The sequence below is a fragment of the Mustela erminea genome, chromosome 6 (genome assembly GCF_009829155.1).
Source record: "Mustela erminea isolate mMusErm1 chromosome 6, mMusErm1.Pri, whole genome shotgun sequence".
Lineage (NCBI taxonomy): Eukaryota > Metazoa > Chordata > Mammalia > Carnivora > Mustelidae > Mustela > Mustela erminea.
Genome location: NC_045619.1, coordinates 144902889 through 144929916, shown reverse-complemented (window position 1 = coordinate 144929916; position 27028 = coordinate 144902889). Strand labels below are relative to the sequence as shown.

Here is a 27028-nt window from a genome sequence, read left to right as displayed (position 1 = left end):
GGGGCCGTCACGCTGGCCCAGACGTGCGACTTCCTGTCTCACGGCTGGGTTGTCGCCGCGTGTGTGCGCCACGTCGTCCTCCCGCACGCCTCTGCCGACGGGCACGTGGGCTGTCCCACGCTGTGGCCGCGGTGGAGAGGGGCGTCAACGGCTTTCTCAAGTAGCGATTTCACTTCTTCCGGATAAACACCCAGAAGCGGGATTGCGGATCGTGTGGTCGTTCTGCTTTAGTGTTTCGAGTAGCCTCCACGCCGGCGTCGCAAGAGGCTGCACCGTCTGGGAGATCCGTGGTCAAGACTCGGTGGGAACTGACCTTTGGGTTCCCGCCGGTTCCTCACCGTGGTTGCAGCCTGGTGACTGCGTCAGTTTGGACATAAAGTCCTTAGCTCGACTGTTGTCTTTCTTCGGCGTGTTTGTGTTCTGTGAGCTGTCTGCGGGCCTCTTGTGGTCGCCACGCGCCCCAGGAAAGAGGCCTGTGCATTTTTTACCAGTTTCTGTTAAGTCTCTCCCTGGTTTTAGAGCAGAGTTTTGTTCAGTTCAAGAAGTGTAGCTAACAGAAACTTCTTTGGTGGGTTCTGTTATTTGGGGTGGAAAGTGCTTTCACCGGAGGAGTCAGTCTGAAGTCCAAATATATGTATGGCATTAAGTTCGGTTTTCAATGACTGGTCAGGCCGTCCCTCTCATTTAAAGGTGCGTGTTTATAAACTGGCAGTTGATGATTATGTAAAATTCCATAGTCCTCGTCTGAGAGCTAAACAGACACAAATAAATTTTGGTATCACAGTAAAAACATTTTACATTTTTAGACTTTGAAGTATGGTTTGTGATACTTAATCATCATAAAATTGAAACCAACAAGTCATTTTATCTTAAAAAATACAGGCGTCATTTGAGATGAAGGTAAGCACAGGCAAGATTTTATATAAAACAAATATTTATAACATTTTTATGTTTAAGATCATGATGTTAGCTCCTGTTTTACAGGTTTTAAGTCAAGGAGCAAAGATTAAGAATCATAGGCAGGGACACCCGGGTGGCTCAGTTGGTGAAGCCTCTGCCTTCACCTCAGGCCGTGCATGATCCCGGGGTCCTGGGCTCGAGCCCCACAGGGACCCCTGCTCAGCGGGAAGCCTGCTTCCCTCTCTCCCTCCGCCCCTCCCCTTGCTTGTGCCTTCTCTCTCTCAAATGAGTAAAATCTTTAAAAAATGTATTTATGACAGCAAAATCAGTAACAAATGAAATTTAAACTTTCAACCCCTAAGAGTTCCTGTATTATTCATTATGTCATTTACAGTCACCTGTATTTTAATATTCCATAAAATAAGTCATATATGTCACTTCTGTTCCGTCTTAAACCCACACATAGTCACGTCTCACTAGGAGAACTATAAGGCAGCATTAGCGCTTCATGAAGTTTCTCAGTAGTAGTCACGGCAGAAGTGCCTTCTGTTGAAGCAGGTGTGGATTTTATGTTCATGTCTGCCAGTGTCACGGGCTAGTTTGTGCCGTTGCAAGAGGTCTGACAGTTCTGTGCCAGCTGGACAGGGCGAGTGACCCTTTCTGTTTTCTTGCTGTCTCGGATCCCTGTGACCGTGTGTTTCTGGAGTGATGTGCTTGGCTCGTGTGATTAGGCTGACGTGGGGCCGGAAGACTCTTCCATTCCAGTCAGAGTTTCAGATCAGGGCATCCATTAATGACCTGTATCGCTTACTCTAGGGTCACACCCCGGGTATAACTGTGCCCTCCGACCTCTTGTGATACGTTTGCAGTGACCGCGTCCTCCTGGAGTGCCGCCCGTCACTACGGACAGGGGTACGCCTGCACTGGGAGCCGTCCGTGTGCAGCCGACGTCCCAGGTTCCAGGAGGCGTGCTCCGTCCCTGTGCTGACTTGTCGAGAATCTACTCCATGAAACACCTAGAACTGTGAAGTTACCATTTTGCTTTGTCTCTGGGTCGTTTTCTTTCCTTTTTTGGCAGACAACACAAAAATAAAGAGTGCTTCCCAAATTTGTGTGTGCTGCTTACAAGGGGCCATGCCGACCTGTGTGTCATTTGGTCTTAGCGCGTGCGCTGTCCGAGCCCTCTGTGGATTCCACTCCCGCACCGGCTTTGCCGGAGAAGAGGGATGGCCGCTGCCTGCTGCGTCTTTGGAAACAAGTTATTTTAAAAAACCAGCAGTTAAGATTGTGCTGTGGATACAATCCCAAGAATTCTTCACAAAGTTACCAACTGTGGATCCGTTTCAGCCTGTGATGATTTATTCTCTCCTACGTTTCTTCCGAGGCAGCAGATTGGCAGACGCACGTCCCCCTGTTGACACTAACTTCACTGTACGTAACGGCAGCCTTGCCGGAGTAGCGGGTTCTGAGCAACCGTTACAGCTGATTTCACGTTTGACGTTGCTGCGCAGCTCTGCGAAGGAGGCGTGCGGACAAGGCACAGAGAAGCGTAACCATGCGAGTGAGCGAGTGTGACGGAGCCATAGGAGAGGCGTCGCAGGCGGCCCGGGGTTCCACCCCCGTGTTGGTCTGTGCTGATGGAGACACTCCCGGCCGCGGTCAAGGGGTTGCTGGACGTCAGGAAGCCGGGGAAGGCCTGCGCTAGTTGGGCCGGGGAGGGCGGGTGGGATTCTGGTCTGGGAGCGTCAGCGCAGAGGGCCCGAAGGGGTCTTCGGGAGGGAGATTAAGACGGAGCCCGACGGGGAGGGCCTCCGAGGTGAACCCTGAGGTTTTTATCCTGGACCCAGAGGGCGATATTGAGTGCGTGTGGGATGTGGAAGTAGTGAGGTAAAGACGGTGCTTTCGCTCCCCGGGAGATGGAGCAGGCCTCTTTGGGGTCTGGGGGGGCCCGCTCCTTCCTCGTCTGGCCCGAGTCTGAGCCTACCTCGTTCCCTGTCCGCACCAGCAGCGCGGTCCTGTCTGGGCTTCCGGCCGCCCACACGTGCGGTCTCTGTTGCTCCCCATCTCTGGTATCAGGTGTTTTTCCAGAACACCATCTTGTCAAATGCTGCCTGACGGAGAGCTTTCTCTGTTGCTCCCAAAGCCTGAATTCCCGCCCGAGGTATTACTTGCTGAGCCTGCCACTTCCCACCCAGTGTGCTGTCCTGGGGCCCCTGATGCGTGGTTGTCCTCACTCTGCCTGGGATGCTGACCCCCCGGACTCATCTGCCAGACAGACCCCTCTTGAAGGCACGTCCCGAGGAGGTCGTTCTAACCCCTTCAAGGGAATGTAAGCCTTACCCTTCTTTGGTATTTTCTAGATTATAGGTCTCATTCTTTTTTTTTTTTTTTTTTTCCTAAGATTTTCTGTGTATGTCAGAGAGAGGCTGAGAGAATCAACGTAAGCAGGGGAGCGACGGGGGAGAAGCGGGGTCTTTGCTGAGCGAGGCGGGTGCAGGACGTGGCCTCAGGACCCCGAGATCATGACCTGGGCCCAAGGCAGACGCTGGACTGACTGAGTGACCAGGCGCCCCTCCCTGTATTCTTTAAGACTCTGTTATTCCCCATTGTGCACCATCCCTGCACGGGGCGTCTGTGAGCGCTTCCTTGCATGGACCCCGAGTGGCCTCCGTTCACGCCCGGCAGCTCCCCGCTCCGACGTCCGTCTGACGACGCTGGTCTCTTTGGTCTGAGCACGCTCTTGTTTTGATTATTTTGTATTTTTCCTTCATTAGTAAAAATCTACCTTTTTTTTTTTTTTTAGGAAGATATTTATTTATTTATTTATCTGACAGAGATCGCAGGTCGGCAGAGAGGCAGGCAGGGGGTGGAGGGAAGCAGGCTCCCCGCTGAGCAGAGAGCCCGATGTGGGGCTCGATCCCAGGACCCTGAGATCATGACCTGAGCCGAAGGCAGAGGCTTTAATCCACTGAGCCACCCAAGCACCCCAAAAATATACCCTTTTAAGATTCGACCCCTGCGTTCTGTCCTGTGAGGTGCGTACCTGCGCACGGTGATGTGTACGAAATGCACCTGCATGACTTGTTAGAGGCTCTCGTCCCTGAAACCATTTCTGCTTCCTTTGCGGATTGTGAGCACCTTGTGGTGAGGCGCGTCTTCCTCTGGGCCGTGTGAGGTGCCGCTGGGACGAGGAGGCAGGGGCAGGTTTCCTCATGGTGACACATACTCAGTGGATCCGTTGACCGTTTCAGTCAGGCTCAGAACTGACGGCTGCGGCTAATCTGGACAAGCCCTGTGCTGTGTAGGATTTGTCTTGGTGAATTCTCCCAACTCCAGGAGGTCTGTGGTCATTCTCCTCATGTGGCTGAGGACGGTGGCCGTCCCGTGGGGGGGACCTTGCCTGAAGGTGCAGAGCTGGTCAGTGGCAGACGCAAACCAGTGTTGATCTCTCTGATGCTGTGGTCCAGGCTCTGATTGTTCGCTGTTAACTTCTGGTGTTGGACGGACGTGTTTCCTTGCACGTGTTGGAGACTTCCGTTCACTGTCCTGTACCTGTGCTTCCACATCACGTGCGACCGCCCCGACGTGCAGACCAGCCTCCCTTCGTGCGCAGGTTACTCGTTCCTGGCTAAGTTTAGGAACAGCCTGTATCTTCAGAGTCTACTCCAAGTTTCAAATACATTTCCTGGATGAAGGACCTATAAAGGTGTTCTTCAGCTGTTGAAGTTTTTGTTCAGTGAAATACTTTAAAAACTCTGTGTGCCCGTCTGTAAACACCTAGTGGTCGATCATCTGTGGTGAAACACGCCGTGTAACCGTTGTGAAGTCTAGTTCAGTGGCGTGAAATACATCCGCTGCGTGGTGCAGCTGTCCCCACTGTCCCATAACTCACGTTGGCGTGTGAAACGGAGTCTCCGCACCCGCTGAGCCCTGGGTCCCCATCCCGTCTGCCCCTGGCACCCGCCGTTCGCTCCGCCTTTGTGACAAGTCTGAGTCCCTCTCAGAGGGGACTCGTGTCCTGTCTTTCAGCAGCGGCCGTCTCACTCAGCACGATGTCCTCAAGGTTCGTCCCTGCTGTGGCCCGAGGGAGACTTCTGTCCTTCAGGATGGGGGTCACCCCGCTGCAAGGAATGTGCGTACCCCGCAGCTTGTGACCCACACGCCCGGCCGCGATCCTGGGCTTGCTCCTGTGCGCTTGCTGTTGGGGCTGACGCTGGTGTGAGCCTGTGTGGCCAGAACTCCGAGACCCTGCTCTCCGTCATTTGGGGGTCAGAGGCAGAGGTGGGGTTGGGGGGTCTTCGGTAATTCTGAGTTTTGTGGGAGACCCTCCATCCTGGCCTCCACACTGGTGGCCCCAGTTTGCTTTCCTGCCCACAGCGCACGGGGTTCCCCTTCCTCTGCCCCCTCGCCGACACCTGTCATTTCCCGTCTCTCGGGGTCTAGCCGCCCAGACAGGTGTGAGGTGGCACCTGGTCGTGGCCTTGACGTGCGTTTCCCTGGAGGTGAGTGACGTCGAGCATCTTCTTATCGGCCGCTCTCCTATCTTTGGGGACGTGGCTGTTCAGCTGCTTTGCCTGTTTTTGGAGTCGGGTTGGCGGTTAGTATCACAAGCTCTGCTTGTATTCTGCACATTAACCGATAGTAACTGGACTTTATTCTGGATATTACCAGATGCACGATTTGCAGGTACTTTTCTGCTCTGTAGACAGTGTCTCCTGATGTGCAGCATTTCAGAAGTTTGGTGAAGTCCACTTTGTTTTTCCTTTGGTGGCCCGTGCCTCTGGTCGCATCCAAGAAACCATTGCCAGACCCAGTGTCCCGAAGCTTCTGGCCTGCGTCTCTTCCAGTGTTTCATCATTTGGGGCCTTACGTCGAGGTCTTTGATCCGTTTTGAATTAATCGGTGTGTGCACTTGGGTCGGGGTCCGGCCGCCCCCGACTCCCGCCTGTGGACGGACAGTTTTCCCAGCTCAGTCTGGTGAAGACGCTGTGGGCTCCCCGTCGAGGGGTCTCGGCATCCTTGTCAGCAGTCCTTCCGCTGTCTCGTGGGGGTTTCTTTCTGGGCTGTCTGTCCACCTCCCCTCGTCTGTCTGTCTCTGTGCCAACAGCACGCAGTTTGCTTACTGCAGTTTTGTGCGGTCGGTTTGGGAGGAGGAAGTGTGAGTTTTCCCAGTTCTTCTTTGGGGTCATTTTGGCTCTTTGGGTCCGTGGACAGTCCACGCGACTTTCGGGATGGGTTTTGTGCATCTGAAGCCGTATCGTTGTGCTTCTGATGGGGAGGGCACTGGAGCGTGGATGGCCTCGGTCCCATGACGTCGTAGCAGTAGGACGTCCTCCGGCCCACGCACACGGGGCGGGTTTCCGTTTGTCCGTGTCTGGAGTTGTGCAGGCTTCTCCCTCTGTGGTCACCTTCATTCCTACGTATTTTATTCTTTGAGTGATTTTAAACAGTTGTTTTCATAGTTTCCTTTTGAAATGGCCCATTGTTCCTGTTAGAAATACGGCTGGTTGTATGACTTCACATCCTGCTACGCTGCTGAATTCGGCCGTTAGTTACAGCTGCTTTTTGGTGGATTCTTTAGAGTTTTCTCCCTGCGAGATAATCATGTCTGCAGGCGTCATTTCATTCCTTGTCTCCAAGTGGGATGCTTCTGTCCTTTTGTCACGTCAGTGCTCGGTCGAGGATGTGCAGCGGCGTGTTTCTAGGAGTGTTGGCAGTGGACATCCTGGTCGCGTCCCGACCGTAGAGCAGAAGCTCGCAGCCCGTAGAGCTGACCGTGGGGTCCGTGCGCTTGCTGGGTCTGACCCTCGCCGTGGGAGGCGGTTTCCTCCGGTACCTGCTATGTTGAGTGTTCCGTGACGGGAGCATGATTCTGTCCGATGTGCTGCTCAGATGTGCTTGTCGTTCTGTCAGAGTGGCCTGTCACCCTTGGCTGGTGACGCGTGTGTGCTGAGCCGCCCCTGCACCGGCCAGCGTTGTTAAAATGTCTTACTCTAAGTTGTGCAGTCGGAGAGCAGGACGCTTGGAAAAAAGAACGCTGCAGATTCATCACCTGTAATTTCTCTGTCTGGATTTGATTTATTTCTTTCTGGTCATTTTTCCTCAGCGTTGTTTAGTGGTGACTGTTGTTGCATGGTCACCGTGAGTCACTACTGGCAATGGTCGTGCCGGTGCTGGGACCTCGGTCCTGCGGCTTGGGAGGGAGGAGGGGTGAGCACGGTGACAGGTGCCGTACGGTTACGTCGTGTTCATTCATTATTCGCCTTCAGACAACCGCAGGGGTTGGCGCTGCTGACTCTACCGACGTGCCCTTGAACGCGCAGAGACGTGGGGTGGTTAGGCCTTCCGCTGCGCGTCTCAGCCCTGCATCCGTCGTCCGTCCGAGTCCTGCAAGGCTGCTGTTTCCGGGACACGTGTGGCGATGCCGACGCGAGCTGGGAGCTTGGAGGCAGTCGGCGCGGGAACCGCGGTCACAGACACGCTCCGTGCGAGGCCTGGGCTGAGCACCTCGGCGCGTCACCCCGTGCGCCTCCTCCCGGCGCGCCCACTGTCGGGCCCCCCCGCGCTTTGTCCTCGCGCTGCTGCTTCGTTCCCGGATCACCGGGCGCGTGCGGGTTTCCGGTATGTTCCGTCGTCTCCTCACAAGTGTCTCCCTGCTCAGAAGGATCGTTTCCCGACGGACACTCGGGCTGTCAGGGGCGTCCCTCTGCCGCAGACGGCCACCAGTGTGGACGGAGGGGTTGTTGGCATATGAGTCCGGGAAAGGGTTCGTCCCCGACTGCGGGATGTGCGGGTACTGACTGGGCTGAGCTCTCGCGGGGACGCCTGTGTGGTAGCCGCACTAGGGGGTTGCACCCCCCATGGGACCGCTGGTACCGGGGCTGCTCATTTGCATACATGTTGTCACTCGTGTCTTAGTTTATGTTTCTTTGCTCGTCAGTGAGGTCACACGGCTCATGGTGTTCTTACGTGGGTTGTTTTCAGTTTTGTGAGTCTGTGAACGCCTAGAACCCAAGACCGGGAAGGGCCCTGGTGTGCGCTCGGTCACCGGCTGAGCGGTTCACCGGCTGAGCGGTGCGAGCCTGCAGGCGGCTGCCAGCCACGGAGTGCGTGACGTGTCGGACGGACGTGCGCGGGTTGCAGGGTCGGCCCTCGAGTAACCAGCTGCCTCCTCCGGGAAGTCCGTCCCGCACTCCTTCCTTCTTTTCTTTTGGGAGATCGCACACGGGTGGGATTGGGGTTGCCGACGGGGAGAGAGAGTCGTAAGCACACTCCACACCCAGTGCGGAGTCCGATGCAGGGCTCAGTCCCTCACAGCCCTGAAGTCATGACCTGAGCCAAAGGCAAGAGTCGGACGCTTCAGTGACGGAGCCCCCAGGTGCCCCAGTAGCCTCCATCTTCATGAAGATACAAAAAGGCGTCATCACCCCCGGAGTTCCTCGTGCCCCTTGGTGGTCATTGCCATGCCCCAGCCACAAGCACTGATCTGCTTTTCACCGGGCTGACTAGCTTTGCTGGTTCCAGAGTTTTACAGAAGTGGAACTCTACAGTCCATTCTTTTTATTTCTTTTTTTAAATATTTTATTTATTTGACAGACAGAGATCACAAGCAGGCACAGAAGCAGGCAGAGAGAGAGAGAGGAGGAAGCAGGGTCCCCGCTGAGCAGAGAGCCCAATGCGGGACTCGATCCCAGGACCCTGAGACCATGACCTGAGCCGAAGGCAGAGGCTTTAACCCACTGAGCCACCCAGGCACCCCCCTACAGTCCATTCTTCCCACGGTTGACATTTCCTGGTCCACATGGGTTGGGATTCACTTGCCGTGCATCTTGGCAGTGGGTGGACACACGGCCGTTTGAGAGGCCGTTCCCCTGCTGAAGGGCACCGGGGTGACTTCCATTTGGGGCTGTTAGGGTAGACGTTGCCTGTGCTGTCCTGTGTGGGCAGAGGCGGTGTGGATCTGGGCCCGAGCCGGAGTGTGGAGCTCCGGCCCCCGGGGGCAGTCGCGCTGGCGAGCGCGTGAGGCCAAGGGACGGTGGGTGGCGGGTGGGTTCTCGGGTGTGCGCGCGTCGTCTTCACGCACGTGTGTCAGATGCACGTCGTGTGTCGTGTGTCGTGTCAGAGCCCGCCGGTTCCACGGGGATTCGGGGGACGGTTAGAAATGGTGTGAGCAGAGGGCGTCGTGCGTCCGGTCCCTGTGGGAGAGGGAGGACCGCTGGGGAGACACGGGAGGGTCAGCACGAGGAGCAGAGCCGGAGCGAAGCTGCCAGAGGGCGCTCGTGCGGGAAGCCCCGCGGCTCGTCGGGAAGGAGCGTCACGGACTGGGCGGCCTCAGCGCGCGGTGTCCGGGGGGTTCTGCTGCTCAGGTCTCTCGCAGTACGATCCCCAGACAGAGATCGGCTGCCGGCGCTGTCCTGTGTCGCAGAGCTCACGCTGGGGGGCCGAGTCTGGTCCTGGGTCGCGCGGTGAGGCTGAGGCCTGGGACGCGGTTTTAACGAAGCGGTGGTGGTTGGGTCGAAGGGCAGCCCGAGTCTTCCCCTAGACGGCGGCCCCCGCCGGGGCTGGCGCGGCCGGGGATGCTACGAACGCCGTGAGGGGGAGGCCCGTGCGCCGCGGCCGAGCTCCGCGTGTGCCGCCCGGGGCACGAGAGTGCGTGGGCACGTGGGCCGCAGGGAAGGTCTCTTTCTTCCAGGTGAGACGCGCCTGGTGTTTCTTAAGTTTCCGTCTAACCGTGAAACTACTCGAGCTGTCACTTCACTGATTTTCATGAAAGTCGTGGCACCAAGGAACGTCGTGACTGACGGCTCGCTCGCGCGGTTTGGGGGAATGAAGGTGGAAACTTCGGTTTCCTGGAATGAAAAGCCTTTTAATGCCTTCAGAGTTAGTGGAGGAAATGGAAAGGCTTGTTTTCGAGGGGGAGGTTGTTAGTTAGTCCCCCCAAGCCTTCAGAGTGAATCTGTCAGAGAACACTGTCCATTATTTTAGCTCAGAAATGAGGGAAATTAAGACTCCATAGTTATGGTCAAACGGCGGGAATTAGGAAAGGAGGTACACGTGCCGGCACGTCGTCCTGTGCCTTTTCTCCGCCGAGCCGCGGTGGGGCCTGCGATGCGGCAAGAGCTCCGTCTGCCGCCAAGCCCGCGGGCGGACGTGGAGGGGCCGGTGCCCGGGCCTCGGCCTGCCAAGCGAGCAGATGCCCGCCTCGGGCATGTCTCCCGCGGCTGTGCCCCGGGGTCTGTGCGAGGAAGAACTGGGGCTCTGCGTGGCCCCGGCGTCCTCTAGTTCCGTGCTGTCCCCCGGACGCCGGACCAGCGTGGCTGTGTGACATCGCGTCCCCCAGGAACTCCCCGCCGCGGACACGGTCGGACGCCTCCGCCCCTCTCGGTGGGTGTACCGTCCCTCAGCAGCGACCGCGCTCAGACTTCCCCGGTGGGAGACGCCCGAGAGTGCCGGCCGCGCCTTCCCCGGGCTCGTGCCGCTGCAGGCCGCGACCCGCGGGATCCAGGTCGCCCAGGGCACACTCAGGTTTGTTCAGTTTCATTCCAGAGAAAGGCCCCTGGATGCTGCGACTCCGTGCAGCTGCTCGGCGTGTCTGCTTCCGGCCGAGGACGCATCAGGGCTTGGTGGCGGCTCAGAGTGAGCCACAGCCCGGGCGGGATGCCGGGGCTTTCCTGGGCGTGGTGTCTGCAGCGCTGTGGTGCGCTCGCTGGGACCGAGGCATTATTAGGAGGACTAAAGGTAGAGAACCGCTTAGGAAATAATCACTTGTGAGATTTCTTTGAAAGAACGTTCGGTAGGTCGCGGCTTCTTACCACTCAGCTGCATTTGTGTATTTGTCTCGGGACTCGCACGGTTGGGTCGGGGGACACGCCGCGCTGGGCCCTGCCGCTGCTCGGTGCCGAGGCAGGGCAGCAGCTGGGGGTCGTGCCCTGGAGGAGACCTTCGCAGCAGACTCCAGGAAGGGGAGTGGGCAGGATGGGGGCGAGTAGGACTCACTGACACAGCCCAGAGAAACGGGGTAGGACATTTAAGTATCAGACATTTACGTACTGTGTCGTGGTTGGTGCTACGTCGGGCCACTGCCCGTGCAAACCCGGCTCTAGTTCCGCCTCCTCGTTTGCTGAAGACGCGTCCCTGTGGTGGGTCAGCAGCACGTGAGACGGCGGAGGCCTGGCGCGACCTTATCCTGCTTTACTGCCGTAGGGGTTTGCACACGGAGTAACGCTGCCTGGTCGGCTGAGGAAGGAGCCCTGGGCTGGGGTCCTTGGTCGTGAAGGTCAGCTCTGCGGACTCCAAATAACTGACTCCGGACATGCGGGTCTGCGGCGGGTCCGACAGACGGACGTGGCTGGCTCGTGAGGAAGCGGGCGCGGCTCCCGCCTCCCTCGGCATTGCCGGCACTCAGACTCCTTTCTGCCTTTCCAGAAGAAGAGGTGAGAATGTTCATGTCTAGGCCTTACCTGACGAGCGTGTTTGCGGACCTTCGCCGGCATCCTAGTGAGCTCTGTCTCCGTGAGCACTGCCCCCAGCCTCGCGCTGCTGGCTGAGCTCCAGCTGTGCTGCCCTGACCCCGCTCCGGAGGGAGCCCTCCACACAGGGTAGGGACGTCGTGACCTTCTGTCGTGCTTCCCGTGTCGTTCTGCTGACTCATTGTTTCCTCCTCACGTTTTCTCTTGGGTTCTGCAGTCTTAATTTGGGTGTTTAAGCTGTCTTTCCCGCATTTCCTCCATCTTCGCTCGTACTTGCCCCCAAATAGAGGAAGAACACTTTGCCAGTTCATTCTTTTGCATTGTATTTAAATATGCGACGTATCCGGAATCTATGATGCGCATTTGGGTTGTTTTTATCCTGATTGCCGTTTAGTTATTCTACTGTCACTGGTAAACATTGTTACATTTTCCTTTTTTTGGTAATGCTCACCTTTCCTATGAGATCTTTGTGTGCTGGGACCCGTTTCCAATATTCTGATCTTTTGTACTGTTCTTTTACTTGAGTCTTTCTGTCCAGCCTCGTTGTTGTAAATCGCTGGCGCTGTCCACAGTGATAAGATCCAGTGCTGACCTCGCCGCTGACCCTGCTCCAGTGCAGTGTTTGCTGACACTCTCCGTGGGCAGAGCGAGTCCATACTCATTCCTCTTTCTTCTTAGAATATTGTTTATGATAACATGTTTCAACTTCGGATGCTTTTTAAGCTCATAAAATCCTATATTGAGACGTCCTGAATTTGGTCCCTGGGACAGAAAAAAGAACAGTAGGAACACGCGTAACCCTGAATAAAGTCTGTGGCTTAAAGTGCCAGTGGGCTGGGGCCGGCGCGGCAGTCAGTCAAGTGGCCACTGCCTGCCACTCGGGTCAACATCTCAGGGTCCTGAGATCATGACCTGAGCCAAAGGCAGATGCCCAACGACGGAGCCACCCAGGTGCCCCTAGAATTAATTTAAAATAAAAAATCTAAAAGATGAAGTTGAAATTCTCTGTTACTCATTTATATATCCAGCAGTCACCTCTTGAACGCCACTTTTATACAAAGCAGTAGCTAGAATAGTTTGTTAGGTGCCTGGGTGGCTCCGTCAGTTAAGTGTCCCACTTGATTTTTGGCTCGGGACTTGATCTCAGGGTTGTAGGAGCCTCAGGGTCCTGGGATCGAGCCCCACTTCTGGCTCTGTGCTCAGTGGGTCGTCTGCTTCTCTGCTTCTTCCCTCACTCATGCTCTCTACCTCTCTGTCTTTAAAGATCAATGTATTTATTTAAACCAAGTGAGCCACCCAGGTGTCCCTAGCCAAAGCTCCCCCTTTTTTTTTTTCTTTGTCAAAGGTTTTATTTATTTATTAGAGACAGAGCGCAAGTAGGGAGAGGGGCAGAGGCTCCCCACGGAGCAGGGAGCCTGATGCGGGGCTCCACCCCAGGTCCCCTGGGATCATGACCTGAGCCACCCAGGGGCTCTAACAAAGCTTTTTTGTTGTTGTTGTTGTTGTTTTTGTTTTTTGTTTTCTTGTTTTTTTTTTTTTAAAGATTTTTATTTATCAGAGAGAGAGGGGGAGAGAGCGAGCACAGGCAGACAGAACGGCAGGCAGAGGCAGAGGGAGAAGCAGGCTCCCCGCCGAGCAAGGAGCCCGATGTGGGACTCGATCCCAGGACGCCGGGATCATGACCTGAGCCAAAGGCAGCTGCTTAACCAACTGAGCCACCCAGGCGTCCCTCTAACAAAGCTTTTAAATGCATATGGATCACTTACTCTTTAGTCTAAATTGCCTAAACCGGAACTTCTCATTCAGAAAACAAAAACCCTTAGCATAATCCTCTCTTGTTCCGTCTGTGTTGATGCCAATGGTGGGTGTTCATCTGGAGTCATTCTCCGTGGTGTACACGGACCACATCGTCTTTACCCATTCGTCTGCTGAAGGGCATCTCGGCTCCGTCCGCACTTGTGGACCTGCTCCTGGGAAAGCTCAGTGGGAAGAAGTGGACTCCGGGAACTAAGCTGAGGGTTTCAGGGGGACGTGGGGCTGGGGTGACACGGTGATGGGCACTAAGGAGGGCGCGTGATGGGAGGAGCCCTGGGTGTTGTACTCAACCAATGAATCCTTGAACGCTACGTCAAAAACCGAGGAAGTAGCGTGTCTTGGCTATTGAGTTTAATAAGAAGAAAGAAAACATACTTTTTGTGGTGGAGCTGTGACGGTTCTTGTGCACTAGGGAGACCTGGTCCCTCATCTGTGCGCGCTGCGGGTCATCCTGTCCCCAGGAAGGGGCCTCCTGCGTCTGCCCCATGGCCTTCTGCCTGTGCGCTGTGTGGAAGCCCTCCGTCCGCAAGCGTGGCTCATTGCCTTCCGCTACCCCTACTTCACACTGCCAGGAAAGAGAAACCAGCTCTTCTGTGTCTGCTGTACAGCTGTCTCCTGCCTGCTGCGTGTCACCAGGGTCGAGTCCTTCCAAGAACAGTGCGCTGTGATGCCTCATGAAATAAAACAGCAAACTGGGACTGGAAAGAAATTTCCTTAAGAAGACATCGCTACCAGTGTCCTGCAGCGGCATCGTAGTGATTGTGCTTCTAGTTGGTGTAACAGGCCCCTCAGCAGGTGTCGGGCGTAATGGTGAACCACTGCGGGAGCCCTCTGCAAAGTCTGAGACGGGGGTACCCACACGACCACTGGGCAGGGCGGTGCTGTGGGCCCCCGTGAGAGGTTGGCACGGTTTCTCGGTAGATAACTAGAAACCGCCAGCCAGAAAATAATATATAAAATAAAATCCTTTCTTCAAAAGAAACAAAAAAATATGCAGTAACTAGGGAAGAAAAAAATCACAAAAAGCACGTGAGAATTTTAGGGAGAAAAACTATAAAACTGTGTTAAAAGCATAGAAGATACAAATGAACAGATGCACCAAGTTAATCAGAGGAAAGACGTACTGTTGTATTGGTTTTTATTCTCAAATTGAAATTTCAGTGTTTTTCATGGCTCTTGGCAAACTGGTTTTAAAGTTATTTCGGATGAATAGATGAGCAGGAAGAGTGTGAGGCTAGGGACGGGCTGCCCGCGGCGGCACGCCGGTGTGGAGGGCGGCTGACGTTGCCGCCGGGGACGACGGAGCGGCAGCCGTCGGCAGCTGGCGGGGGCCGCCGGTGCCGACGCGGGCGCGGTGGGGCCCTGCACGCCGCCGCTGCTGCTGAGCTGCCTGGCTCGCCTTGGAAGGAGCCTCTCTTGATCGCTCCCGGATCTACCACGAGATCTTACGCAGGTGCCGACGGGAGCCCAGAGTGGTTTTGGGAAACTCCCATTTTATACCGTGATTTTATGTACCAGCTTCTTTCTCCTTTTTCTGTTTAAATTGAGGTATAATTTACAAGTAACGTAGTAGCTTCAGGTACTCGACATGATTCAGTATCTGTCTACACAGCTGACTCTTGAACAGTTTGAACTACGAGGATCCACTTACAAGCGAGTTTTTTTTTTTTAAAGCTGGGACGGAGCTGGAAATGCATTTCCTCCTAAGAGTCACGGTCGCGCTTTCCTAACTTACCGTAAGAAGATAACGGTGCGCAGTCCACGGAACATGCGAAATGTATGTGAATTGACTGTTCATGTTATCAGTTAGGCTTCTGGCCAATAATGGGCTGTTAGTAGTTAAATTTGGGCAAGTCCGGAATTCTAGGTGGGTTTTCAGCTGTGCTGGGGTCGGCCCCTTACCCTCCTGTGTTCATGCTGGACGGTCCTGTGGGCCCATCTAGTGCGTTCATCACCGGGCGTAGTTAGAAGAAACATTTTCTTCTTGTGATGAGTTTAGAGATCTACTCTCTTGGCAACTTTTGAATCCACAATACAGTATTGTTAACCGTAAGCACCTGCTGTGCATTCTACCCCCATGACCTTTACTTTGTGGCTGGCAGTGGACACCTTGACCCATTTCATCCTCCACCCCCACTCCCCACCTCTGGCCACCGCCAGTCTGTTCTGTGTCTGTGAGCTTGGTGTGTGTGTGTGTGTGTGTGTGTGTGTGTGTTTTCAGAATCCGTATATCCATGACACGTCAGGCTGACTGCACACAGCACAATGTGCTCGAGACTTATCCACGTTGTCACAAATGGCCACATTTCGTTCATTTCTGTGGCTGAATAACACTCCTGCGCGAGTGTAGGTGTGTGTGCAGGGGTGGTGGGTGTGGTTCGGACGTGTGGTTCCGACGTGCCTCCCCTGGTGACTACCGGTGTTCAGCATCTGTTTGCATACCTGCTGGCCATCTTTTGTCATCTTGGGAAGTGTTGGTTCAGATCTTTCGCCAATTTTTTAAAAAGATTTTATTTATTTGAGAGAGAGTGAAAGATCCCAGAGGGAGAGGGAGAAGCAGGCTCCCGTGGAGCAGGGAGCCCGGCGTGGGGGTCAGTCCCGGGACCCTGACACCAGGACCTGAGCTGAAGGCAGACGCTTCATGGGCTGGGCGAGGGGTGCCTGGCTCTTTGTTGTTGAGTTGTATGTTCTTTCTGTGTGTTGGATGTTAACCCCGTACCCTGATTTTTCAAACATAGTGTCTTAGAACTTACATTATCTTAACATCTGCAGCATTGCTTCATTTTTTAACGGTTACACAGTAACTCCCGGGGTGACTGGGCTATGATTGAACCAGTCCCCTAAGATTGGTGTTTACTTCTTCCTGCTCTTGTTGCCCCAATACTAACGTGCATTTCCTGTCTGCGTCCGTATTAGTTCATACCTGTCTGTCTGCAGGACGAGTTTCCAGACCGGGAGCTGCTGCACACGTTTCGGTGCTCGCGACACGTTTGCCCTGCGGGGAGGTGCTCGTTCGGTGCCCCCGTGAGGCACTGCGCAGCAAGCTTGCGTGTCGATGCAGTGTCCTCGTGAGCTCAGCAGATACAAAATCTTGGGGTTTCTCTTAGTACTTGGGATTTTAAAACATTTTTAGAGTACGTAGAACTTCAGTTAGATATATTACAAACACATTTCCCAGGTTAGCGTTTGTGATTCTAACTTTGCTTACCCTGTTTTTGTTGTTTTTGTTGTTGTTGTTGTTGTTGTTGTGTAGAAATTGCTGATTTTATGTAAATTTTCCAGTATTTTCTTAAATCACTCTGATTTTGTTTCCTATTTGGGAGGTTTTTCTCACACCATGATTCCTCTCCCATGTTTTTCTTCTAGTGATTGTGTGGTTTTCTTTTTAATATTTGAATCTGACCAATTCAGAATTTACTGATGGGCACAGACTAAGGTAGGGCTTTGTCTTTATTCTTTTTTCAAGACTGTGAGGCCCTTCTAATGTCGTGCGCCGATTGATCTTTTCCCTGCGAATTTGAAATGGCGCTTTGATCACAAGCAAAGTGTGTCTTTGCGTCCGTCTCTGGAGTTGGTGTTTGTTCCGCGCACAGGTTCCATTACTTCAGCTCTGTAAAGTCTTAACATCGCATGTTACCCTGAGAGAATTTTCCTGGGAAGTTCTTTCTAAATTCTCTGTAGAACTTTAATATTAACTTGACCACTTTGTGGTGACACTTTATTAAATTATCTTAGGGGCAATTCAGATTTTGTTGTCTTCCATTCCGGTATCAGGCATGTCAGGTTTTAGGATTTTTTTCGTACAGATCTTGCCATTTCTTCTATTTATCACTGTCTATTACGATCTTTCTTATTGCTGTTGTAAGTAATCGGGGTCTTATTTTAATCTTCTAACTGTATTTTTGGTTTGTATATATAAGTGCTATTCATTTTGATGTATTCATTTGTAGCCACACAAATAATTGTCTATTTATTTGGTTATTTAAAATAGTATGCCAGCTGATTTTCTTGGGTTTTCTACATATATAATCCGCAGATAATGATCATTTTAAATCTTTACCAACTTTTACACTATTTCTTTATTCCAGCTATGCTGGTTATTACCTTTGGCAGAGGGATAAAGCCATCTTTAATATTTCTGATTGAAATAAGGAAGTATTTACTCATTCCATGTTGTTAGAGGCAGGTGGTCGGATTTTACTAAATGCCTTTTTTTTTTTTTTAAAGATTTTATTTATTTATTTGACAGAGAGAGAGAGAGAGAGGGCACAAGTAGGCAGAAAGGCAGAGAGGGAGGAAGGGAAGCAGGCTCCCCGCGGAGCAGAGAGCCCGATGCGGGGCTCGATCCCAGGACCCTGAGATCATGACCTGAGCCGAAGGCAGAGGTTTAACCCACTGAGCCACCCAGGCGCCCCAACTAAATGCCTTTTTAATACGTATAGAAATCTTCATGGTTTCTCGTTTTTGATCTATCAGTGGGATGAATTGTAGTCCTAGATTTCTTCATAATAATAAATCTTTGCAAAATCCTGGAATTAAACACTTAGTTATGGTATATTCCTTTGATTTTTTTTGAGTGTATTAGAATGTTAACATCTGTCTTATATTTATACTTAATATTGTTTTGTCATTTGAAATATTTAAGGTTTTTATAGTGTTCCTGTGGAACACTGGCTTTTCTGAGCTATTTTTGTAGGGGTTTGTTACCATTATTATGCTAGATTCCTTGCTTTCCTTCTTTATTATGTACCAGAAAAGTTTAAGCCACATTGGAGTTATGTGGCCATTAAGAGTTTGATCGAATTCCCTTGTGAATATGTCCCTACCTGGTGTTTTTCTAAGAAAGCTCTTTGCCAACTTCTTCTATTGATTTATTTTGAAATTTTTCATTTCACATATTCTGTTTTTTTCTGTGGTCAAGCTTTGGTCATTTATATTTTCCTAGAAAATGATAGTGTTTGTTTATTTTCTATTTTTGCACAGAAATGAGCAAAGTAGTTGCTTATAATTTTAATTTCTTCATTGCATTTGGCCGTGGCTCTTTAGGCATTTCTTCATTTATATGCTTTTGTGCTTTGTTAATCTCACTGTTAATTTGAGAAGCTGCTGATGTTTCTGTTTTTCCCTTGAGGGGCTCTTGGACTAATATTGGTTTTCACCAATATTTTCACAAATATTTTTTAACTGGCTCTGCTTTAGCTTTTTAGTTCCTGTGCTGAGATTTTTTTTTTTTTTTTGCCATCTTTAGATAACGTTTTTAATTCACTAGTTTATGATAGTTTTCCAGTTTTGTTACTAATGCTGGGTTTGCTTTCCCTGCGAGGAGTGTCTGCACTTTTGGAATCTAAAGTAAAGTTGTCTGGGGGGACACCTGGGCTCCCGCGATGGAGCATTGACTCTTAGCTCAGCTCAGGTCGTGGCCTCGGGGCCGTGGGATGGAGCCCCGTGTTGGGCTCCGCACGCTGCACAGACTCCACCTGAGATTACGCCTCCTCCTCCCTCTGCTCCTCCCCTGCACACACACACACTCTCTCAAGTACGTAATTTAATTAAATAAGGCTTTCGTGTCCAGTTTTATGCTCAACTGTAATGAATTTTCCTTGGACCTGTTGAAGGTCTGAACAAATTTAGCTACATTTGTCTTGTTAATGAGCTCTTCTGGGAACACCTCGTTCTGTCCGCTGGATGTTTTTGTGGGCGGAGAGCAGTGAGGTCTCCTAACTCTCTGTTCCTGCCAGTGTTTCTTTTATTTCTTGAGGTCTTCGCTTTCTAACAACCTGTGCCCTGTGTGTCTTCATTTTTTGTTATTTTTTAAGATTTTATTTCTTTATCTAAGAGAGATTATGAGAGAAGGTCAGAGGGAGAAGCAGACGCCCCGTGGAGCCGGGAGCCCGACGCGGGACTCGGTCCCGGGACTCTGGGGTCACGACCTGTGCCAAAGGCCATCACTCAACCCACTGAGCCACCCAGGCACCCTAGTGTCTTTCTTTAAAAAAACAATTCTCGCCTTGGATTCCATGTCCTGTCGGCTGCCGTGCTGGTCCCTGCGTCTGGATTGCATTTCTGCAACGTGCCTGCTTGTTCTGTCGCGTTGGAAGTCTGTCCTGTAGTCTGTGTGTTTTCACTGTTGTGATCCGGTCTGTCTTTTTTGTACTGTGGAGTTTAGCCAGTGTTTGTTTATTAAACAAAGTTGGTTTTGGTCCTGTCGTTGTATGTAATATGCTTTCTGTTTCTTTTGGGGGTTTTTTGGTGGTTTTTTTTTTTTTAAGATTTTTATTCATTTATTTGACAGAGACAGAAATCACAAGCAGGCAGAGAGGCAGGAGGAGAGAGAGGGAAGCAGGCTCCCCGCTGAGCAGAGAGCCCGATGCGGGGCTCAATCCCAGGACCCTGAGATCATGACCTGAGCTGAAGGCAGAGGCTTAACCCACTAAGCCACCCAGGGGCCCCTCTTTTGGCGTTTTTATGTTTCACCACATAATGTGTTTTTTTAAAAGAGTTTTTTCAGATAATTTAGAGCATTTATACTTTTGTTCTGAGGGTGACCGTCCTAAATGTAGACGGACTACTTCATTCCTGAGGTCTTTTCTGTTGGCTTTCTCCCGTGAATGGTGAGGATGTTTGGACCCGTTCACCTTGGCCCACATCCCTGCCCCGAGGCCCACGCGGGACTTGAGGATACCCACAAGCCCTGACTTCCTACGGGAGAATGGAGCCCCACCAGTGACCCGCCTTTTCCCCCCAGGCTGTCCATCAGCATCCTGGTGTCTCCCTGGGCCCTGCCGACTCCGCTCACCGGTCGCTGGTCAAGGCCGCGGGAGGCTCACCTTGGTCCCCTGCTCTCCTCGTGAGCCCTCGGGCTGCCCACGTTAACAGGCGGAGCACGTGATCTCATCCACAGAGAGCAGTGGCCTGCCCCACACGGATGTCCGTCAGTCCTCCGTTGGGATTCACTGTTAGTTGAAATGTGTCCTTTGAATTTGGAAGGTGGTTCCATGAGGAGTACTTGCGTTCGTGAAGTGATTTGTCACGAAGGCTTTGATACCGAAATGACAGACGGACCTTGTGAGCCTCGCCCCCACAGCTTGGACACGCACGGCTGTCTGGGGAGCGGCGGCTGGCCCGACCCCCCTCCTGTGCCTGTGTCTGCGTGTCCAGGAGCCTCCTGGTAGAGATGGACGGGGTTGGGGGAGAACGCACACTCGCGGACGTGACCCTGTCCTTGCTTCCGAGACCACCTGCGAAGCAGATACGCCCTCACGGTAACGGGAGTTCCTGGAGCTGGCGAGCGCGACGGAGCCTGCGGTGGCCGTCTCTGGGCTCCAGAGTGCGTCTGAAATACGTTTTTTAGAATTGAATAAAATGCCATGTAACTGTAAATCAGGGATTCTGGTTCGTGATCCAATCCAAAGTATATTTCCTGGAAAATCACATTTTTGTCTTACTGACCCCAACATACATTCTTGTTTCTTTACATGTCGGCAACCGCTCCTGTGATTCTTACACGTTCTTTAGTGTCTTGTCCTGAGTTTTGAGTTAGAGTATTTTATATTCTGAAGTCTTGTAGCTAGAGATGATAAAATTCTGAATTTACACTTTGCAGAGCAAAAGTTAGTGAGAGTCGCTGTGGAGGCCAGAGCTACGTGGGATGTTAGACTAAAATATGCAAAGTGATTTCTGTGTGCCGGTTAAGGACTATTTTGAACAATTACTCCTCTAAATACACAAATAGGATTGAGGTTTAAAATCGCATGATAATTAGAAGACTTAAATGTCCAAGATTTTGTTTCTTCTGTAGGGCTCTCAGAAGCACAACTTGTGGCAAAGGAGAAATAAATCACCCTAATTATTTGTTTATTTCCGAGTCCTAAGGGGCTTTTCATTTGTTTTCCCTCTGCACTCAGGTACATGTCTCGAGTCCACGGTATGCACCCAAAAGAGACCACGCGTCAGCTGAGCCTGGCTGTGAAAGACGGTCTCATTGTCGAAACCTTAACAGTGGGCTGCAAAGGCTCAAAAGCTGGTATTGAGCAGGAAGGATACTGGTTGCCAGGAGATGAGATCGTAAGTACACTTTATTGCATAAATTAGGAGATGTTGACTTGACATCTTGGAACATTATTTAACTACAACCCATAGTACTTCATTTTTAGAAGTTTCGTAGTGTTTTCCTTCAGTATTTCTTATGAACAGGAAGGGCCTACATTGGCAGGATGGATAATTTCCTCCCTCGTTAGGAGGAAACTTACTTCTACAAAGAGCCTCCTTTCTCTGTCCAGTTTCCCTTGAATCTGAAAAATAAAACAGAGTCCCCTTTTACTGTGCGCATACAGCAGTCTTCCTGCTTTCTCCAGGAAACATGAGTGCGGACTGTTTCATGCAGGCTGGTGTCCATGCCGTGTAGACAGAGTGAACAGGAAGTTGTCCTCCTGGGCTGGTGGCATCTGCGCCCAGGGGCACCTGTCAGTGGGACTTGTGCCGGAGCTACGGCTCCTTGGGCAGTGTCCTCACTGACTGTGACCATAACCGGTTTGCTGGCGCTCCAGCAGGAATCAGGAAAGACAAAACTCATTTTCCTTATATTTTGCCTAGTTCTTACTTTGACTCCCCTTCTGAGTGAGGACATTTCAGTCTTTTCTTTTACTTGGAGCCTCAGGCACATAGAGAAGTGCATTTGTTTCTTACGTAAACATTGGTTTCATGTGTAATATTTTTATATTTCTACCTTTACTGGCCTATGATATTTCTTTTTTATTTTATTTTATTTTATTTATTTGACAGACAGAGATCACAAGTAGGCAGAGAGGCAGGCAGAGAGAGAGGAGGAAGCAGGCTCCCCGCTGAGCAGAGAGCCCGATGCGGGACTCGATCCCAGGACCCTGAGACCATGACCTGAGCCGAAGGCAGAGGCCTTAACCCACTGAGCCACCGAGGCGCCCCTGGCCTATGATATTTCTAATACCTTGATTAGAAAAGTCTTAATTTTTGCTAAGGCACATCATGTAAAGATGATAGGTTTCAAATATAATAGATACTTTTTCAAAGTTTCTAAAAGGAATCGATTTAGTAGGTAGGTGTTTAGAGAGTATTCATCGTGACTTCTCCAATACCATAAAAAAGACACAAAATCGTAAAGTTGGTTCTTTGTGGGAACTTTCCCCAAGAACTGTGAACTGTATTTTCCTCTCTGGGTCCGCAGCAGATGTGGCCCCATTTGTGCGTGCTGACCAGTCCCAGAGCAGCAGATGGACCACAGGTTTTTTGGGGGCAGCTGGTCTGAATGTTAGAGAAGCTGTTCACTTTTAACACTGTGTGTGTCAGTTTAATCTCTGCCTTCCAAGTTTTAGGAAAGAAAATTTGCACTTTCCACAAATAGGAAATGTGGAAGAAAACAATGTTTACTTTCATTGGTATCATTTGATCTGTGCACTTGAAGTGCTCTTGAAAACTTAAGCAAGAATGTTTCTATCATAATAATTTCTTTGTCCACATCCTCTCAGAATAGTAGAGCTTTGTTGCCAGTAAAGAAACTTTGGGAAGCAAGTCCTAATAATTACAACGTGAGGTGATCTCACCCTGTCCCCACCAGATGCTGATAAGTTTATTATATACTGAAAATAACCAAGTAACAGAAAATGTCTAATCCCAGACACTTGGAAAACCTGTAGTATGGAAATTTCTGAGGTCTCCATAGAATCAACCAAGAGTAAGTGCAGCTTAATGGGCAGGACTTAGCCGGTGTACCACACATACACTTGCCAGGCAGGAGATTTCACTTCTGCGTCTTAGGGTTGTGCCTCCCAGTGAGCGTGCTCCCCTTCACGTGGGAGTTCGGCTCCCACCGAGCCACTCATGGGCTGTCCCGCGTTCACGGCCACCTTCGACTCTGCGTTCTGTGTTGGACATATTTATAGTGTCAACCCTTTTTTCTTTTTTTCAAGATGAAAATTTCAAACCACCAGTGTGCAGGTTCTATTAATTCTGGTTGGTTCTTAACAGACATTTCCTATACGAAGTCTGCATGTTTCAGGTGCAGCTGGGGTTGTGAAAATTGTGCCTCGTTTATAAAATAAGCAGGTACTGAACATGCAGAGGCAGTGTAGGGCAGCGGAAGGTCAGGTCTTACCCGTGAGCACGGAGTGTGCCCGTCCCAGGCCAGGCGTTTATTTTGCTGTGCGACCCGGAGGAAGTTTCTTCACCTCTGACCCTCATTCTTCCCCTAAAATATGAGCACATGAATATGTGTTTTGTTGGATTATTGTAAGGTTTAAGTGAGGTTACCTATATAGAGCGTATAACCATGTACTCAAAGCAAGTTTTGGCCAGCAAATAAGTGTGCTTAAGAAACGTCCCTATGTAGTGTAGCAAAAACACATTTCTTAGTAACCACACAAACAAAGATTGTCATCAGGGTCTTTTTACTTCTAAACCCATCTCTTCCAACACAAAGACACGAGTAAAGACATTTCCCCAAGACACTGGCACAGTTTGAGGACCGCTATGGAGTAATGCAGCCGTGTGTGACTCCCGGAGCCCTGAGGGGTCAGCCCAGGCTCCCCGTGTGCTGTCCGGCTGCTGTGTTCACGCACAGAGAGCCCCCAGAAGGACACAAAGCTCATGTGTGGCCTGGCGTGTGGGCCACTGTGTACCGGGCTGCTGTGACCCGCACACCTCTGGAAGGTGCGCTCAGCCCCCACCACCGGCAGCACGCGCGGCCGCCACGACTCAGGGAAGCCAGCGCCAGGGGAGGGCCCTGCTCGGACTCGCACGGAGCTGCTCGTGGCCAGTGTGGGCATCTGGGCCCTCCCTCATGCCTCCCACCTGTACGTACGAGTCTCTGAACATCGAGTTCTTACATAAAAGACGTGTTATTCATCTTGTTGACCGTCGACTTTCTGACTCACTGTCGAGACAAGTCAAGCAGATACACACGGCTCGGGAAGGAAAGGCTAAGATTTTTTACTTACTGCTTTTTAAACCTTTGATTGCAAGTTAAAGGATTCTTTTTTTTTTTTCTTCTAATATTTATTTGCGAGAGAGCGGGGGAGGGGCAGGCAGAGGGAGAGGGAGAAGCAGGCTCCCCACTGAGCAGGGCACCCGACGCGGGGCTGGATGACGGGACCCTGGGGTCAGGACCTGAGCCGATGGCAGACCCTTAATGACGGAGCCCCCCAGACGTCCTGAAGTTACATATTCTTTACTCAGGAAGTTCTGTCATTTGAAAAATAAGTGGTAAAGCTCTTCTTTAATCTGTGAAAGTAGGAGCTACAGCTCCGAGTCGGGGAACTCCGCTTTCCCGCAGCGCATGCCCGAGATCCCTTGTGTAGCCCAGAGCTGGGGCTTGGCTTTACTGCCATTATGGTGGGAAGGGGTGGTGGTCCCGAGGCTGCTCCTGTCCCTGCACGGAGAGCCCGTCGGGGGCCCATTTGTCCTCCACCTTGGCTGCCCTTTCTCCCAAAGCTGCTTTTTAAAAACTGACACAATTGAAAGATATGTGTATCTTAGACATTATTTTTATTAAACCCGGCAATCGTGTAATAAATGCGTAATGCTAACAATAAGTCCGGAGATAATTACGTATAATCTGTCGAAGAGGAAGCCTGCGTAAGTCGAAGACTGGCCTCCTCATGGATAAGCCTCTTCCTGGTGATACTTTAAGTATGTCCATTTGAGAAAGCAGAAGGAAAACCACAATTATTAAAAATGAGGCCACTCTCCATTTTTTTAACGGTTTGCTTAAATATTAGTCAGCAAAGCAGCAAAGTTATCTGCACCAGCCGATTTTAAAATGACAATCTTGTTGAACCTGAGGGCCACCCCTGGAGATTTGGTACAGCTCTCTTCCAGGTCTGTGTGTCAGGAGTGCTCGTTCATAGGACCCAAGTAGTTCTGCTGGAGGCGGTTCTCAGAGCTTTCAGGATTACCTGAGCCGAGGCCAAGAGACCCAGACACAGAGTGAAAGCTTGTGCGACCTCACTGTTCAGCGTTTCCTTACATCAAGGCTTTTTTCTTCTGATTTTCAAGGCAGGGCTGCACGTTCTCCTAGACGGCTCCATCTTCTGCTCCCGCTGGAGAGGTGTGCAGGAAGTACGCTACTTCAGTCCACGTGGGGTCGTCACACTTGAGACACCTACATCCTGGGCAGAGTGTTAGCATTGGCTGGGCTGGATTTGGCATTTAGTAGCTCCCCTGGCAGTAAACACGTTAACTGCTCAGACTTCGACTTTTAGCGCAGAAGGTGCTCGCTAGAGATTTGGAAGGTCTTCTAGAAGAAGGCAGGGCAGTCTAGTTGGGCAGGTAGCCTGGAGCTAGGAGGGTGTGCAGAGAAAGCATCAAGTATGCGCTTGGATGCGGAGGTCGTTGTGATGCTGTCTGTTGTCAGGACTCCTGCTTCCTTCACCGTCCCTGGTGCAGAGCCGGGCCTCGGCCTCACCGTTTGATCTGACGCTGGGCGATTTGGTGACCGGTGTCGATCGAGGCCGACTCTAAGCTGCATGACCGCGGCACGCACTATGGAACAGTGTGGCTTACTCACCTCCCCGGTCTGTGCTCGAGTCTCGTTTCTTCTTTCCCGTTACTGCTATTTCGAGATCAGTGTGTTCGTAGGGCAGCTGCCCCGGGACCCTGGCACTGTCCCTTGGAGCCCTTGGCCAGTTTTCTGCAGCTGCCTCAGGTGCGCGTGGGAGCTCAGGTCCCAGCTGCCGTGCCTGCTCCAGTGCCGGGGCTTCTCATGGAATCCGGCTGGGCCTGCCGTTAAGTAGGACCTCATGCTGCTTTCAAAGGAGGCCTGGGTAAAAGATAGAATTCTTTATTTTTTGCTGTTTCCCATGTATTTAAGGTCTGAACACTTTAAAGAAGCATAATTAATGAAAATACACATTTTGTGGTTTCTTTGACGGGATCACGTGTTCTCCTGGGGATACACGAATTTGGTCCTAATTTGCAAAGGGGCAAGGTAGATCCTTGCCCGTCATTCTGTTTCTGCACACTCAGAATGACCAGTCTGAAAGCAGCGGTGGTCTACATCCCTCCGGGAACTTGTGACGTTCTCATCCTTCAGATAAGAGAGGGCTGCATCTGTGTCTTTTCCTTCAGAAGTGACACCGTTACACAGCCATGGCAAGAGTGTTCTCTTGATTTGCTCTTGAAAATGTAGGAAGAGAAGCTGCTCAATTCAGGGAGCTTGACTGTCTCAGCTTCGTAAATACAAGTATTGAACTGAGAAATGTTTAAATTTAGATCTTTGCATTTTTGTGGTTTAGTTGTCATAAATTAATCATATGTTTTAGGTACCCTGAGTGCAAAACTTCGAGCTCATTGGATACCATTGATATTTTTTAAGTGAAATATATTTTATTACATTAATGCTAATTGTGTGCAGAATCCACATTTCTTCCAAAGATCCACAACGTGTCTCAGACGCAAAGATACACAAAATCACTTATTTATGCAGTGAAGTAGTAAGTGTATGTGATTATTAATTAACTAGAAACCAATTTAACTATGATTCTATGTGTATTCAAACTGTAACATACCTAGAAGTTATTCTTGATTTGGTGAAGAATTTCCATTCTCTCCAGTAGAGCATTTTGGGTCACGCTACTCTGTTATATTCCGTTCAGCTTTGAATGACTGGTCGTGTGTGTGTGTGTGTGTGTGTGTGTGTATGTGTGTGTGTGTGTGTGTGTGTGGGTATGTGTGTGTGTGTGGTTCCTTTTTTTTCCCTCCTAAATTCTAGTTCTCTAAGCAGAGTTATAATAGTTTTATTTTTAATACATAATACTTAAAATGACGGGATATTTTTAATCACCAAATTCTTAGCTCTCGATGATTAACTAATTTTG

General features: G+C 51.0%; 1 protein-coding gene across 7 annotated transcripts in view; it reads left to right on the top strand.

Moving 5' to 3' along the window:
• Nucleotides 1-27028, top strand: part of ZMYND11 (zinc finger MYND-type containing 11) — a 118442-nt gene that overhangs the window by 54379 nt on the left and 37035 nt on the right. For all 7 annotated transcript variants that reach the window (XM_032349904.1, XM_032349905.1, XM_032349906.1 and 4 more), the window contains one exon: nucleotides 21089-21248. In XM_032349904.1, coding sequence (XP_032205795.1) covers nucleotides 21089-21248 — 160 coding nt within the window. The remainder of the gene's footprint in view (nucleotides 1-21088; nucleotides 21249-27028) is intronic.